Here is a 16,563-nt window from a genome sequence, read left to right as displayed (position 1 = left end):
GTGCCCTCTGGCCTCTGTTTATAGACTCCCCTACCATAGGAAGCATCCTCTCCGCATCCACTGTATATATGTCTTTCAAAGCTTGATAGATTTCAATGAGACTCTTCTCCCCCCCCCCCCCCCCCCAAATAGGAACATAGAAAACCTACAGCACATACAGCACAATACAGGCCCTTCGGCTCATGATGTTGTGCCGAGCATGTACTTATTTCAGAAATTACATGGAGTTACCCATAGCCCTCTATTTTTCTAAGCTCCATGTACCTATCCAGGAGTCTCTTAAAAGACCATATCGAATCCACATCCACCACTGTCGCCGGCAGCCCATTCCATGCACTCGCCACCGTCTGTGTAAAGAAAAAAACACCAACAACAACAACTTGTCCCTGACATCTCCTCTGTACCTACTTCCAAAACCTTAAAACTGTGTCCTCTTGTGTTGGCCATTTCAGTTCTAGGGGAAAAAACCTCTGACTATCCACATGATCAATGCCTCTCATCATCTTAGACACCTCTATCAGGTCACCTCTCATCCTCCATCGCTCCAAGGAGGAAAGGCCGAGTTCACTCAGCCTATTCTCATAAGGCATACTCCCCAATCCAGGCAACATCCTTGTTAATCTCCTCTGCATCCTTTCTATAGTTTCCACTTCCTTCCTGTAGTGAGGTTACCAGAACTGAGCACAGTACCCCAAGTGGGGTCTGACCAGGGTCCTATAAAGTTGCAACATTACTTCTTGGCTCTTAAACTCAATCCCACAGTTGATGAAGGCCAATGCACCATAAGCCTTCTTAACCACAGAGTCGACCTGCACGGCAGCTTTGAGTGTCCTATGGACTTGGACCCCAAGATCCCTCTGATCCTCCACTGCCAAGAGTATTACCATTAATACTATATTCTGTCATCCTATTTGACCTACCAAAATGAACTACCTCACACTTATCTGGGTTCAACTCCATCTGCCACTTCTCAGCCCAGTTTTGCATCCTATCAATGTCCCGTTGTAACCTATGACAGACCTCTACACTATCCCCAACACCCCCAACCTTTGTGTCATGAGCAAATTTACTAACCCATCCCTCCACTTCCTCATCCAGGTCATTTATAAAAATCACGAAGAGAAGGGGTCCCAGAACAGCACACCACTGGTCACTGACCTCCAAGCAGATTATGACCCATCTACAATGACTCTTTGCCTTCTGTGGGCAAGACAATTCTGGATCCACAAAGCAAGTTCTCCTTGGATCCCATGCCTCCTTGCTTTCTCAATAAGCCTTGCATGGGGTACCTTATCAAATGCCTTGCTGATCCATATACACTACATCTACTACTCTACCCTCATCAATGTGTTTACTCACCTCCTCAAAAAAACACAATCAGGCTCATAAGGCAAGACCTGCCTTTGACAAAGCCATGCTGACTATTCCTAATCATATTATGCCTCTCTAAATATTCATAAATCCTGCCTGTCAGGATCTTCTCCATCAATTTATCAACCACTGAAATAAGACTCACTGGTCTATAATTTCCTGGGCTATCTCTATGCCCTTTCTTGAATAAGGGAGCAATATCTGCAACCATCCAATCCTTTGGGTCCTCTCCTGTCCCCATTGATGATGCAAAGATCATTGCCAGAGGATCAGCAATCTCCTCCCTCATCTCCCACAGTTGCCTGGGGTATATCTCATCCAGTCCTGGTGACATATCCAACTTGATGCTTTCCAAAAGCTCCAGCGCATTCTCTTTCTTAATGTCTACATGCTCAAGCTTTTCAGTCCATTCTTCTTAACTCCAGTGAGTATAGGCCCAGATTTCTGAATGTGCCCCCCATTTAGAAAAAGTATTTGCCTTTATTCCTTTTAGTAAAGAGCATGATGATACATTTCCCTAAACTGCATTCCATCTGCCCATCATCCTAACCTGTCCAAGTGTGCCTGCAGCCTCCTTGCTTCCTCGAGACTACCTGCCCCTCCACCTATCTTTGTATCATCCACAAATTAGGTCACAAAGCCATCAATTTTATCATCCTTAATATATAATAGGAAAAGTAGTGGACACAACACTGATACCCATGGAACACCACTAGTCACCCCAGCCAACCAGAAAAGCCTCCTTTATTCCCATTGTTTGCCTTCTGCCAGTCAACCAATTCTTGCTGATGTGTTCTGCAACACATCAACAAATCTCATAAAAACTTGCTGAACACAGCACTAATGGAAGGAAAGCTTAAACAAAGTAAAATCATTCTTAAAACAAGTATTTAAATTAGAAATTTCTCAGAAATGTTTGTTCCAGTGACATATCACCTTTCAGATAAGGTACTATTTTGTTACGTTTCAGCAAGATTTTTTTCAGTACTTCATCCAAAGTTGCATTACAAGTCATTTCTTAGAGCAAATGGGATTGCCTCTTATTTTTCTATAATAATGGAATTTCTGGCGCTTACAATGACCTTTCAGTTTAACTGGTATGTGCCAGTGTTTATCTTCCAAAGAAGTCTCTTCCTGTCACCTCTAAGCTGACCCTTGAATGCATTGGTACCCTCAACTGGTAGAAGATTCTACTTTCTAAGAGAGACTGAACTGCATTCCTTAGATATATTTGTCTCTTCACTTTATCTATATCCCTTTATATTCCCATTTTCTTTGTATTTTCCATCAGATTTATTAACCACTGTGCCTTCATCCAAGTTATCCTATGATACGAGGTCCCAGCATTGATCTCTGCAGCACACCACTTATTACATTTTACCAGTGAGAAGGAGTGTTATTCTGTTGGCTGGTCATGCTGGTATTTTGCTTTCATCAGGAATTGGCCCGAAATGTTTAATTCATTTTCAGATTACCCTGCTATATTTTCACTGAATTACTAGATCAAGCAATTTAGCAAACATAATTAAAAAATGATGCAGAGCATTTGGTATTGAATGAGAAAAAGTTTGCACTAAACTGCACGTTGATAAATGGTTAAATCCTGAGTCAGCAGGAAGAGTTTTTGTTGAGAATATTCTAAAGGATGAACAAACATGAAAGTTGCATTTTTAATCATAAAATTTCATTCTGTGTTCATTGTGACTTCTGAATCTACCTAATTCTGACCTCACTAGTTTGCTTGCTCACTTGCTCTGGTATTCCTATCCATTTCTTGAAATCTTTTCTATATATTGGGGTTGACATTACGTTTCCAATATGGGCAAGACTGCAATTCTACAACTAGCTTTGCTTTGCCTCTCCCTGACACATTTCTCCATCCACCTTCAAATGTCATCCATTCGTAGGTGGAAATGCAGTTCAGTCACACAGTATTTTGTGCTCCTGTGCAGCCTGAGATTCTATTGGCAGTGGTGAGATTTACTGCACTGAGGCATTTAATGAAGAATCTGACATTACACCAATTTGGAATGAGGTGGGAGTGAAGATTACTGAAGGTCAATAAAATCCATTATGTCAGTGATTTGCTTCCAAATTGAGCCATGCTGATAGTCAGTATTGTGCAAGTTCATTCTGTTTATCACACTTGACCAATTTGTTAATTCACAAGCAATGTTTGCAACTTCAATCTCATTTTCCTTGTGTATCATCCCACTTGATTTCATTTTGTTTCCTGTCTTAATATAATGTGAATCCCACCCCCACCCCACCAAATATAATGTGAATCCCATCCCCACCCCACCTGATATAATGGGAATCCCATCCCCACCCCACCCCACCTGATATAATGGGAATCCCATCCCCACCCCACCTGATATAATGGGAATCCCATCCCCACCCCACCTGATATAATGTGAATGCATCCTCACCCCACCTGATATAATGTGAATCCCATCCCCACCCCACCTGATATAATGTGAATGCATCCTCACCCCACCTGATATAATGTGGATCCCACCCCCGCCCCACCCGATGTAATGTGAATCCACCCCCACCCCACCCGATGTAATGTGAATCCACCCCCGCCCCACCCGATGTAATGTGAATCCACCCCCACCCCACCCGATGTAATGTGAATCCACCCCCACCCCACCCGATATAATATGTATTCCACCCCCACCGTGCCTGATATAATGTGAATCCCGCCTCCCCCCAACCCGACCTGTTATTAAAGGAATCCCACCACCACCCCACCCACCTACCTAAGACATTGGGTAATTCAAAGGCAATCATGATATTGGAAACTTTGTCTGAATTAGGCCTAAATATTCCATTGTGCGATATGGCTGGTGGCATAGTGGCATCACTGCCAGACTTCAGGACGAACGGCCCCGAGTTCGAATCCAGCCGGCTTCTCTGCACACTTTCCATCCGTGCTGGGTTACGAGCTGGTGATCTCTTTGGAAAACTCACCCGGCAGAAGGCGAACCACTGCTGTAACTTGCCTCGTCCGTGGTTCTCCACTACGTCAGAGAGGCATGGAGGGAAATCGTCCGCTAACCGGAGAAACTCCGGATGTGACATACCTATTCCATTGTGCAAATTTACCAAGCTCATTGCTTTTCTTGTAGATGACGCAACACGGGTTATTCTAAAGGGTACAGATGACTACATCAATGCAAATTATATAAATGTGAGTACAAGGTGTCCTTGGAATTGTATTCTCTACAGCAATTAACCGTTTCTGAAGAAACTTTATACAATATAAAGATAATGGATCAACAATGATGCATTTTTTTCAAATATTACCCAAAAAATGTTTTGCACTTCCCCATCAATTATTATTTCATAGTTGCCCACTTAGTGCTGCATGAATCATAAAACCAATTGTTATAATATGAATTGTTTTGTTTTATTTCGTCGTTTGGGTTTAAATGTTTAAACAAATATGGATGGAGAAAGCAATGTAAATCCAGATCAGATCATTGATCCAATGACATGAATCCATATTCCACCATGACAACAGGAGAATTTAAATGCAAGTTGTAAAAGAAATCGAGAATTTAAAATCTGGCTTCAGTGACCATGAAATTCACTGAATGTCATAAAGTGGTGTCTGCTTCACTAATGTTATTTATGGAAGGAAGTTTGGCGTTCTCATGGAAAACCAGGACCACTAAATTGGTGGATTCTTTTGCCATCTCCTCGGGTCAATTGGAGAAAAGCAATAAATATTGGCACTCCAGTGATCAATCCTATAAACATGTAAATTCAGCAAATATCTGTTATGAATGTCGAAGACCACTAACAGTGAGGCTGAGCCCTCATTTCCATATTGTAGTATCACTTGCTGTTAAATTTCTGACTAGTACTTCACCGAAGCATTCTCCTAATGGACTACTTCATTATTTAGTTCTTTTGGAACGCAAGCTGTTCATTTGGTGTAGGAATAAGAATTTATATCACTGCATTTTCTGATTATATTTTCATGTCTGAAGATACTGATCCATGAGAGGGAAACTGCAATGTGGTAGTTTGAGATCTGTCTACTCAATCTACTAGTGCTGCTCCAGGGGTTTAAACTAGATTTGCAGGAGGAGGGGAACCAGAGTGTTAGAACAGATAGTGAGGTGGAGGAGGATAAAGAGAGGTGGAGGATGAGAGAACTGCAAGTATAGTACATGGAGTAAAGCCAGATCTAACATATAAAGAGGCTTTGAGGAAAGGGAAACAGAATAAAGGGGGTAAAGGTAGTCAGGTAGAATGGCTAAAGTGCGTGTACTTCAATGCAAGAAGCATCAGGAACAAAGGTAATGAACTGAGAGCTTGGATACATAAATGGAATTATGATGCGGTGGCCATTACAGAGACTTGGCTGGCACCAGGGCAGGAATGGATTCTCAATGTTCCTGGATTTCTGTGCTTTAAAAGGGATAGAGAGGCGGGAAAGGGGAGGAGGGGTGGCATTACTGGTCAGGGATACTATTACAGCTACAGAAAGGGTGGGTAATGTAGCAGGATCCTCTTTTGAGTCAGCATGGGTAGAAGTCAGGAACAGGAGGGGAGCAGTTACTCTATTGGGGGTATTCTGTAGACCCCCTGGTAGCAGCAGAGATGTTGAGGAGCAGATTGAAAGACAGATTTTGGAAAGGTGCAAAAATAACAGGGATGTTATCATGGGTGACTTTAACTTTCCTAATATTGATTGGCACCTGATTAGTTCCAATGGTTTAGATGGGGCAGAGTTTGTTAAGTGTGTCCAGGATGGATTCCTGTCACAGTATGTTGACAGGCCAACTAGGGGGAATGCCATACTAGATCTAGTACTAGGTAATGAATCGGGTCAGGTCACAGATCTCTCAGTGGGTGAGCATCTGGGGGACAGTGACCACTGCTCCCTGGCCTTCAGCATTATCATGGAAAAGGATAGAATCAGAGAGGACAGGAAACTTTTTAATTGGGGAAGGGCAAATTATGAGGCTATAAGGCTAGAACTTGCGGGTGTGAATTGGGATGATGTTTTTGCACGAAAATGTACTATGGACATCTGGTCGATGTCTAGGGATCTCTTGCAGGATGTTAGGAATAAACTTGTCCCGCTGAGGAAGATAAAGAATGGTAGGGTGAAGGAACCGTGGGTGACAAGTGAGGTGGAGAATCTATTCAGACGGAGGAAGGCAGCATACAGGAGGTTTAGGAAGCAAGGATCAGATGGGTCTTGAGGAATATAGGGAAGCAAGAAAGGAGCTTAAGAAGGGGCTGAGGAGAGTAAGAAGGGGGCATGAGAAGGCCTTGGTGACTGGGGTAAAGGAAAATCCCAAGGCATTCTTCAATTATGTGAAGAACAAAAGGATGACAAGAGTGAAGATAGGATGGATTAGAGATAAAGTTGGGAAGATGTTCCTGGAGGCTGTGGAAGTGAGCAAGATCCTCAATGAATACTTCTCTTCGGTATTCACCAATGAGAGGGAACTTGATGATAGTGAGGACAATATGAGTGAGGTTGATGTTCTGGAGCATGTTGATATTGAGGGAGAGGAGGTGTTGGAGTTGTTAAAATACATTAGGATGGATAAGTCCCTGGGGCCTGATGGAATATTCCCCAGGCTGCTCCATGGGGTGAGGGAAGAGATTGCTAAGCCTCTGGCTAGGATCTTTATGTCCTCGTTGTCCAAGGGAATGATACCAGAGGATTGGAAGGAGGCAAATGTTGTCCCTTTGTTCAAAAAAGGTAATAGGGGTAGTCCGGGTAATTATAGACCAATGAGCCTTACGTCTGTGGTGGGAAAGTTGTTGGAAAAGATTTTTAGAGATAGGACCTATGGGCATTTAGGCAATCATGGTCTGATCAGGGACAGTCAGCATAGCTTTGTGAAGGGCAGATCGTGTCTAACAAGCCAGTTAGAGTTCTTTGAGGAGGTGACTAGGCATATAGATGAGGGTAGTGCAGTGGATGTGGTCTACATGGATTTTTGTAAGGCATTTGACAAGGTTTCACACGGTAGGCTTATTCAGAAAGTCAGAAGGCATGGGATCCAGGGAAGTTTGGCCAGGTGGATTCAGAATTGGTTTGCCTGCAAAAAGCAGAGGGTCGTGGTGGAGGGAGTACATTCGGATTGGAGGGTTGTGAATGGGTGTCCCACAAGGATCGGTTCTGGGACCTCTACTTTTCATGATTTTTATTAACGACCTGGATGTGGGGGTAGAAGGGTAGGTTGGCAAGTTTGCAGATGACACAAAGGTTGGTGGTGTTGTAGATAGTGTAGAGGATTGTCGAAGATTGCAGAGAGACATTGATAGGTTGCAGAAGTGGGCTGAGAAGTGGCAGATGGTGTTCAACCCGGAGTAGTGTGGGGTGGTACACTTTGGAAGGACAAACTCCAAGGTAGAGTACAAAGTAAATGGCAGGATACTTGGTAGTGTGGAGGAGCAGAGGGATCTGGGGGTGCATGTCCACAGATCCCTGAAAGTTGCCTCACAGGTAGATAGGGTAGTTAAGAAAGCTTATGGAGTGTTAGCTTTCATAAGTCGAGGGATAGAGTTTAAGAGTCGCGATGTAATGATGCAGCTCTGTATAACTCTGGTTAGGCCACACTTGGAGTACTGTGTCCGGTTCTGGTCGCCTCACTATAGGAAGGATGTGGAAGCATTGGAAAGGGTACAGAGGAGATTTACCAGGATGCTGCCTGGTATAGGGAGTATGCATTATGATCAAAGATTAAGGGAGCTAGGGCTTTACTGTCTGGAGAGAACGAGGATGAGAGGAGACATGATAGAGGTATACAGGATATTAAGAGGAATAGATAGAGTGCATAGCCAGCACCTCTTCCCTAGGGCACAACTGCTCAATACAAGAGGACATGGCTTTAAGGTAAGGGGTGGGAAGTTCAAGGGGGATTTTAGAGGAAGGTTTTTCATTCAGAGAGTGGTTGGTGCGTGGAGTGCACTGCCTGAGTCAGTGGTGGAGGCAGATACACTAGTGAAATTTAAGAGACTACTAGACAGGTATGTGGAGGAATTTAAGGTGGGGGGTTATATGGGAGGCAGGGTTTAAGGGTCGGCACAACATTGTGGGCCGAAGGGCCTGTGCTGTACTGTTCCATGTTCAATATACTAAGTTATCTTAATTACCACTGTGAAATAGCCACATGTCCATGGAATTGGTTTCTTTGGGAGCTGTCATAGATCTTTGGTATCAAATTTGCTAGGAATTTTCTGTCCATGAATTGCCATGCACCCTAATATTAACTTCTGTCATTCAGAAGCCCAATTCCACTTGTGTTGAACAGGCTCTTCACTTTTTTCATTAATAAAGTCAAAGAAATAACTTGCTGAGGGAGTAAGGAAAGTTTGCTTTGGTTGATTAGCTAAGTAAAGCAGAGAGGAAATGTTTTCAGTTGAGTATTACATTTCTAAACCCAACTATGCAGATGATATAACTAGAACTGGGTACCACAGTAGCATAGCAGTTGGCGCAATGTCGAAGTTCAGAGTTCAACTCTGAAGTTCTGTGTTAGAAGTCTCTGTACATCCTCTCCTAGCATGTTTCGGTTTACCCCAGGTCTTCCGGTTTCCTCCTGCAGTCCAAAGACATATCAGGTTGATTAATTGTCCCATGATTAGTCTAGGGATAAATCGGGTTGTGGGGCATCGCAGCTTGAAGGGTCAGAAGGGCCTTCTTTGTGCCACGTTGCTAAATAAGTAAATAAATTACAAACGTTTGTACATGGAATGATGTTGAATTAATAGATAACATTTCAAAAGGAAAATTAAAAGTGTAGAAAGAAACAGAAATCAACAAGAGAAGCTGCTTTCAAAGACTTGTACCATTATCATAGCAAGAGGCAGAAGAAAAGTGTTCAGCACAGGTGGACTTGGGGGTTCTCTAGGCCTGTGCTTACTATTCTGGTGCATGGCAGTGTTTGAGAAGCATACCGTTAAAGACTGAAAATACCAAGCAAATCTGATACTAACTCCACGGACATGTGTTCTGTCTGCAATGTTAACTAAGATTACTGCAACAGCAAGGCACAACTGCATGTAATCAAAATTGTACCAAAAATACCTGGCCAACGTTCAAGCACCCTTCAGGAAGGTGAACCCACAGAAAGCAGTCCAGACAGGGTACCTGTCTGAGTGTTCACTCATCTTTAACCTCTTACATCAGCAGTCTGAGGTACGTACCTTCTTCAAGCAGGCTTCAATTATACCAGTGCCCAATAAGAATGCAGTAACCTTCCTCTGTGACTATCATCCAGTAGCACTTACATCCACAGAGGTGAAGTGTTTTGAGAGGTTGGTAATGAAATATAGCAACTCTTGCCTGAAAAGTGACCGGGTTCCATTCCATTTTGACTACTGGCGCAACAGGTCCACAGCAGATGCCATCTCCTTGGCTCTTCGCTCAACCTTGGAATTTCTGAACGGCAAAGGTGCATATATGAGGATGTTGTTCATTGACTACAGCTCAGCATTCAATACACTCATCCCCTCAAAACTAATCAATAAGCTCCAAGTCCTAGGCCTCAATACCTCCTTGTGCAACTGGATCCCTGATTTCCTCACTTACAATCGCAGTCAGTTCAGATTGGCAACGACATCTCCTCCTCAGTCTCCATCATCACAGGTGCACCACAAAGCCGTGTGCTTAATCTCCTGCTCTCCTCGTTTTTTCTTTATGACTGTGAAGCTAAGCACAGCTCCAAAGCCATGTTTAAGTTTGCTGACAACACCACTGTTGCTGGCCAAATCAAAAGTGATGAAGAATCAGCATATAGGAAATATATACAGCATATATTGAAAACCTGGCTCAATGGTGCCACAACCGCAGCCTCTCACTCCATGTCAGCAGGACTGATTAGATGATTATTGACTTCAGTAGGAGGAAACCAGAAGTCCACGGGCCAGTTCTCATTGGGGAGTCAGAAATGAAGAGGGTCAATAATTTTAATTCCTGTTATAATTTCAGAGGATCTGTCCTGGGTCCAGCTTTTAATTGCCATTATGAAGAAAGCACAGCAATGACTCTTAGAAGTGTGCGAAGATTGGGCATGTAATTGGACCATGGGATTAATGGATTTGTGGCTAAATTTGCCGATGATACAAAGATAGGTAGAGGAGCGGGTCGTGTTGAGGAAACAGAGAGCCTGCAGAGAGACTTGGATAGTTTAAGAGAAAGGGCAAAAATGTGGCAAATGAAATACAGTGTTGGAAAGTGTATGGTCATGCACTTTGGAAAAAATAAATGGGCAATGAATTATTTAGATGGGGAGAGAATTCAAAATGCAGAGATGCAAGGGGACTTTGCAGTCCTTGTGCAGGATACCCTAAAGGTTAGCCTCCAGTTTGAGTCAGTGGTGAAGAAGGCGAATGCAATGTTGGCATTCATTTCTAGAGGTAGAGGATATAAGAGCAGGGATGTGATGTTGAGGCTGTATAAGGCACTCGTGAGACCACACTTGGAGCATTGTGTGGAGCTTTGGGCTCCTTATTTTAGAAAGGATATACTGACATTGGAGAGGGTTTAGAGAATATTCACGAGAATGATTCCAGGAAGGAAAGGGTTACTGTATGAGGAATGTCTGGCAGCTCTTGGGCTGTATTCCCTGGGGTTCAGGAGAATGAGGGGGATCTCACAGAAACATTCAGAATGTTAAAAGGCCTGAACAGATTAGATATGGCAAAGTTATTTCCCATGGTAGGGGAGTCTAGGAGAAGAGGGCACATTTCCCATGGTAGGGGAGTCTAGGACAAGAGCTTAGGATTGAAGGACGTCCATTTAGAACAGAGAAGTGGAGAAATTACTGTCGTCAGAGGGTGGTAAATCTGTGGAATTTGTTGCTACAGGCGGCTGTGGAGGCCAAGTCATTGGGTATACTTAAGGCAGAGATAGGTTCTTGATAGCCAGGGCATCAAAGGATATGGGGAGAAGGCAGGGGGGGTGGGGATGACTGGAAAAATTGATCAGCCCATGATTGAATGGTGGAGCGGGCTTGATGGGCCGAATTGCCTACTTCTGCTCCTGTATCTTATACATTGAAGGGTTGCATCATGGCCTACTATGAAACACCAATATCTTTGAACAGGGAAGTCAATAAATGTAGTGGATACAGCCCAGCCCATCACGGGTAAAACCCTCCACACCGTTGAGCACGGTTATAAGGAGTGCTATCACAGGAAAATAGCATCCATTACCAGGGACCCCCACCCCCACCATCCAGGCCACGCTCACTTCTTGCTGCTGTCATCAGGAAGAAAATTAATCTTGGTAGTGTATGATGACATGTATGTAGTTAGATAATAAATTTATTTTGAAATTTTAGAGCAAAAAAGTTAAATCCCTGAATACAAGGATGGATATGAGTATGTAAGGAGGTGATATGTGGAGCAATGATTATTGGGTACTAAGTAACCAGTGCTCAGCTTGAAAACAAGTGTGCATTTTGAGTTTATTGAGACAAAATGGAAGAATGCAGTCCATTTTTGTCTTGTGTTAATGTTAGTGGAATTTTAAACTTTGTTGCATGCATATTCTGAAGTAGTACTCTATCCATGGCCATTCACAATGTTTATTCCTGAATATCATTATGGTCAGCAACACAAAAATCAACATAGAAGGCCTTGCTAAATCTGGGTACTTAATGTAGCAAGCTCCACATTCCACACAACTGATGAACCCAAAGGAGCGACAGTTTGGTACCAGCAGTGTCGCAGGAGTTGAACTCAATATAGGACTGCCTTAGGGTCTCCAGCTCTGTATTTTTTTCCTCGGGGTTTACTCCCGAAGCCTTCCCCATGAGTGGGTATAGCTGCAAGGCAGCGGAGGTTTGAGATCAGAGTTTTCTTTCTCCACCCATGAATGTAGCAAAACAAAACACCATTCGTCCGGTGCTAAGGTATAAAATGCAGTACCAACAGTCATACACAGCACAAGGCACAAATGACTCATTTAAGATAGCAGTAAACATACAGTCTCACAAGAATAAATGTAATCATAAATCTGATATTTTGTTTGACTTTTGCCCGATGTGCATTATATAAGTTTTTAATAGGTTGGCCTTGCCCTTTGGTATTCAGTCTAATATGGAATCATAGCTGTAAGATAACTGGACAGGAGAAATAGACTTAATTGCCTCTCAGTTATTCTTCAATTTGATGGCATTTAAAATCATAAGTGCGATTTTTGCACTATTATCCTAAAATGAGAAATATGAACTCAAAATCAAATGAAGCTATCAGCATAAAAGATGCTTCTTAGTCTGGCTAGATCATAACTTTGTAATTAGCTGTAATTTGGTTATTTTGCATTTTTCCAGATGGAAATCCCTTCTTCCAGTATAATAAACCAGTACATCGCTTGTCAGGGACCTTTGCCCAATACTTGTCCAGATTTCTGGCAGATGACTTGGGAACAAGGATCTTCTCTGGTTGTGATGCTCACCACTCAAGTAGAAAGAGGCAGAGTAAGTAAATGGAATGAGGATAAATTCAGCATTGAATGAAAAGCAGAATTTGTGCGGTCATTTTGTATCTGTTTCGTCTTTGTTTCTATGCATGCTTTTACCCCATGTATCAATCAGATGAGTTATTATACACAGGGATCAGTCAGATGCTAAATGTCTATTGGGTTGAATCACATGTTTATACTCTCGAACCTGTCTGCTGGTGGCCTCCTGCACTGTTTTGAGACCCAATGTAAGCTTGAGGAATGGCATCTCATCTGTCTGCGTACACTATTTCCTCTACTGAAATCATAAACTTGAGATAACTCACTCTCAGCTAAAAAGGAAAAAATTCTACAGATCCTTCACTTGTGGTGTAAGTTTTGTTTCTCATCCATCAACGCCTAGCCTGCTGGACATTTTCTAGACCTCTGCATTTAAGTTTTTACATTCCTTTGATCTCGTCGTAGTACCTAACTAAACTATCAGCTGGATATATTCTACTTCTCAGACTAAGTGCATGCTGCTAGAAACCTTCCCTTTCTCCTATCTGTTTGTCCCTCACCTTTTCTATACCTTAGAACTAACTTGTTTTCTCTCCCCGACTTAACGGCTGACCAGTTGTGTTTCTAGCTTTTCTCTTATTCCAGGTTTCAAACATCTACAGATTTCTTTTGTTTTTCCATAGAATCTAGCTCTGTTCAGTTATTTATGGTATTGCAATTTAATTTTAGTATTGATAGGGAAAATTCATTTTCATTTGGTTTAGTGAACAGTTTTTGGTAGCGATACTAAATTTTTATGTATATTTTTTGGTCGTATAGTTGGAAATGAATTGGAACGTTTTACAGTCATCAGTGGACATGCACAGGTTTGACATTGTGAGGAACGAAAGACCGTTGGTGATTCAACCAAAGATGATTCAGCCTGGGGCATAGACCTGAATAATGCCTGCAACAGCAACTCCAGTAGCCAGTCATTTTCTTTTCAAAGTTCAAAATTCAAAGTAACTTTATTACCAAAGTACATAATATGTCATCATATACAACCCTGAGAATCATTTTCTTGCGGGCACTCACAAAAATACAAGAAACACAATAGAATCAATGAAAGACCATACCCAACAGGATGGACAAACAACCAATGTGCAAAGGACGACAAACTGTGTAAATACAAGAAAGAAGAAAAAAAATAATAAGTAAGCGATAAATATCAAGAACATGAGATGAAGAGTCCTTGAAAGTGAGTCCATAGTTTGTAGGAATGGGGTGAGTGAAGTTAGTCTGATGGTTGAGGGGTAATAATTGTTTTTGAACCTGGTGATGCGGATCCTGGGGCTCCTGTACCACCTCCCTGATGGAAGCAACTTGAAGAGGGCATGGTCTGGATGGTGGTGGCCCTTGTTATGGATGCTGCTTTCCTGCGACATCGCTACTTGTAGATGTGCTCAGTGGTGAGGAGGGCCTTACTCGTGATGGATTGGGCAGTATCCTCTACTTTTGCAGGATTTTCTGTTCAAGAGCTTTGGTGTTTCCATACTGGGCTGTGATGCAGCCAGTCGGTATAATTTCCACCATACATCCATCAAAGTTTGTCAAAGTTTTGGATGGCATGCCGAATCTCTGCAAAATTCTAAGGAAATAGAAGTGCGGCAATGCATTCTTCGTAATGTCACTTGCATGCTGGACCCAGAAAAGGTCCTCCGAAATGATAACACAGAGAAATTTAACGTTATTTTCTTTTGTGCCATTATGACTCAGAGCATTGGAATGGTTCCCCAATGTCTGTTGACTTCAGTTTTAACAGAGCTTCTTGATGCCACATTTTGGCAAGCGCTATCATGGTGCTCAACTGCTGCTCAAAGCTTAGTTTCTTGGTCAATGATTGAACAGGCTGTGATGAGGTTTGGAGCCGATCATAGGGGATGGAGAGATAATTAAGGTGACAAGATTCAAAGTGTTTTATTTACCATTGACTATCCACCTGCACTTGGTGTCTCATTTGTCGAGTAGAGTGGGCTATGAGCACATATAGTAAATGGAATCTTAAATAACGGGTTCTTCCCTTGGATGAAGGAAATAGGAGAAAGAGTGGGAGTTGTACCCTCTGCGTTTGCATGAAACCTTCATCACTCCAGAAACTGTTCCTCCTTTGAAAACCTGTTATAATTTATGATGTTGAAGCTCTGGTGAAAAGTGATCTCCTTGAATATTATTTACTTTCGCATTTTATAGTTGCTGTTTGATTTGCAGCTCCATTTGTTTTAGTTTTCCATTATTTGTAGTAGAATTTCCATTCTCATATTCCAATCCTTTTTAGGGCTGGGTCATTTCTGTTGGGTGTTTCACTCTTCCATTTGTTCTTATATTGGTTCCTATGCCTTGACCTCTTGAATCCTAATTTTTCTCTACCTTTTCTTTTAAGTTTGTTATGTGCTGTGTCATATGACATGGGTGATCATGGTCTTTCCATGACCATGATTGTTCTTGACAAACTTTTTCTACAGAAGTGGTGTTCCATTGCCGCCTTCTGGGCAGTGTCTTTCCAATATTTTTATTAATTTATATATATAAGAATACAAAGTACAGGATAAAATATATATGTCAATACATTAAACTAAATCGCATATAAAGACTCCTTACCCTATATTCGTACAAGTCAATTAGTTCGTAACATTGAAAAATAATATTTTTATTATATAAAAAAAACTAACCCACCACCAAGACTGAAGCTGGTTAGTAGAAAAATAAAGAAAAAATATTGTTACAAGACAAGTGAACCCAGCCATTTTCGGTACTCTTCAGAGATTATCTGTCTGGCATGAGTGGTCGCATAACCAGCACATGATATGCACCAGCTGCTCATATGACCATCCCAGCACCTGTTACCATGGCTTCGTGTGACTGTAATCCAGGGGACTAAGCAGGTTGCCCAGGGGTCACCAGCGGGCTAGCAAAGGGAAGGAGCACCTTACAGTTCACACCTCTTTTGGTAGAGACTTATTTCCACCCCGCCATCCATTTTCTTTAAGATGTGTTTTAAGGTATTATTTTTGGTCACCTTCATTACCTTCCTGTAGATTGGTGACAAGATTCTGGATTACATCCATGATATTTCAGGACCAAATTGACTTAATAAGTAACGGGAAAAGGGACTATAGCAGCTCTTCCATTGAAACTCTGAACCACAATGTACATTTTTTTTTCTGGTTCATAATTCATTTAAGAGGGTGAAATGGCCATGTAACAGACTATATACTAGCCCTCTTTACCAGTTTAGTAGCATCTCTACTTGTGTATTTGGGAATACTTTGGCAGCTATTTCTATTTTGCTTATTTAGCATGTCTTTTGGTTAATGCACACTATGTTTGATGTCTCTGAAAGTATATTTGCATGTCTAGTTTCTGAAACATCTACTGCCTTCTGTGGGGATTACCAGAATGTTTTAAAAGCTAGTCAGCATGCACTTCGCAGTTCAGTGTTGATTTCCATCCTTGCCACTCCTGTAAGGATAGGAGGTGTTGTTTGTAATATTGCCACATGAACCCATAAATACTACCTTACTTTTCCTTTCTTCTTTTTGTTTGCTGTCTTTGTGCACTAGTTCATTTACATTTATATAGCACTGTGCAAAAGTCTTGGGCACATCTATATAATTAGGGTGCCTAAGACTTTTGCATAGTACTATATTTAAAAAAATTATAGTATTTGTCAATGTGGAGCAGAGGGCGAGTTTGTAAATCTGGTGGGA

At 42.0% G+C, this 16,563-nt stretch overlaps 1 protein-coding gene across 5 annotated transcripts in view; it reads left to right on the top strand.

The window, feature by feature from the left end:
* Positions 1-16,563, top strand: part of ptpn4a (protein tyrosine phosphatase non-receptor type 4a) — a 254,199-nt gene that overhangs the window by 222,851 nt on the left and 14,785 nt on the right. For 4 of the 5 annotated variants that reach the window (XM_072258734.1, XM_072258733.1, XM_072258732.1 and 1 more), the window contains 2 exons: positions 4,503-4,564; positions 12,687-12,833. In XM_072258734.1, the coding sequence (XP_072114835.1) occupies positions 4,503-4,564; positions 12,687-12,833 (209 nt within the window). Of the gene's footprint in view, positions 1-4,502; positions 4,565-12,686; positions 12,834-13,636; positions 14,142-16,563 lie in introns of those variants that run through there. The other variant, XM_072258735.1, reaches the window with a different exon arrangement.

The sequence above is a fragment of the Mobula birostris genome, chromosome 5, assembly GCF_030028105.1.
Source record: "Mobula birostris isolate sMobBir1 chromosome 5, sMobBir1.hap1, whole genome shotgun sequence".
In the NCBI taxonomy this organism is placed as follows: domain Eukaryota; kingdom Metazoa; phylum Chordata; class Chondrichthyes; order Myliobatiformes; family Myliobatidae; genus Mobula; species Mobula birostris.
This window is presented reverse-complemented; position numbering and strand designations above follow the sequence as displayed.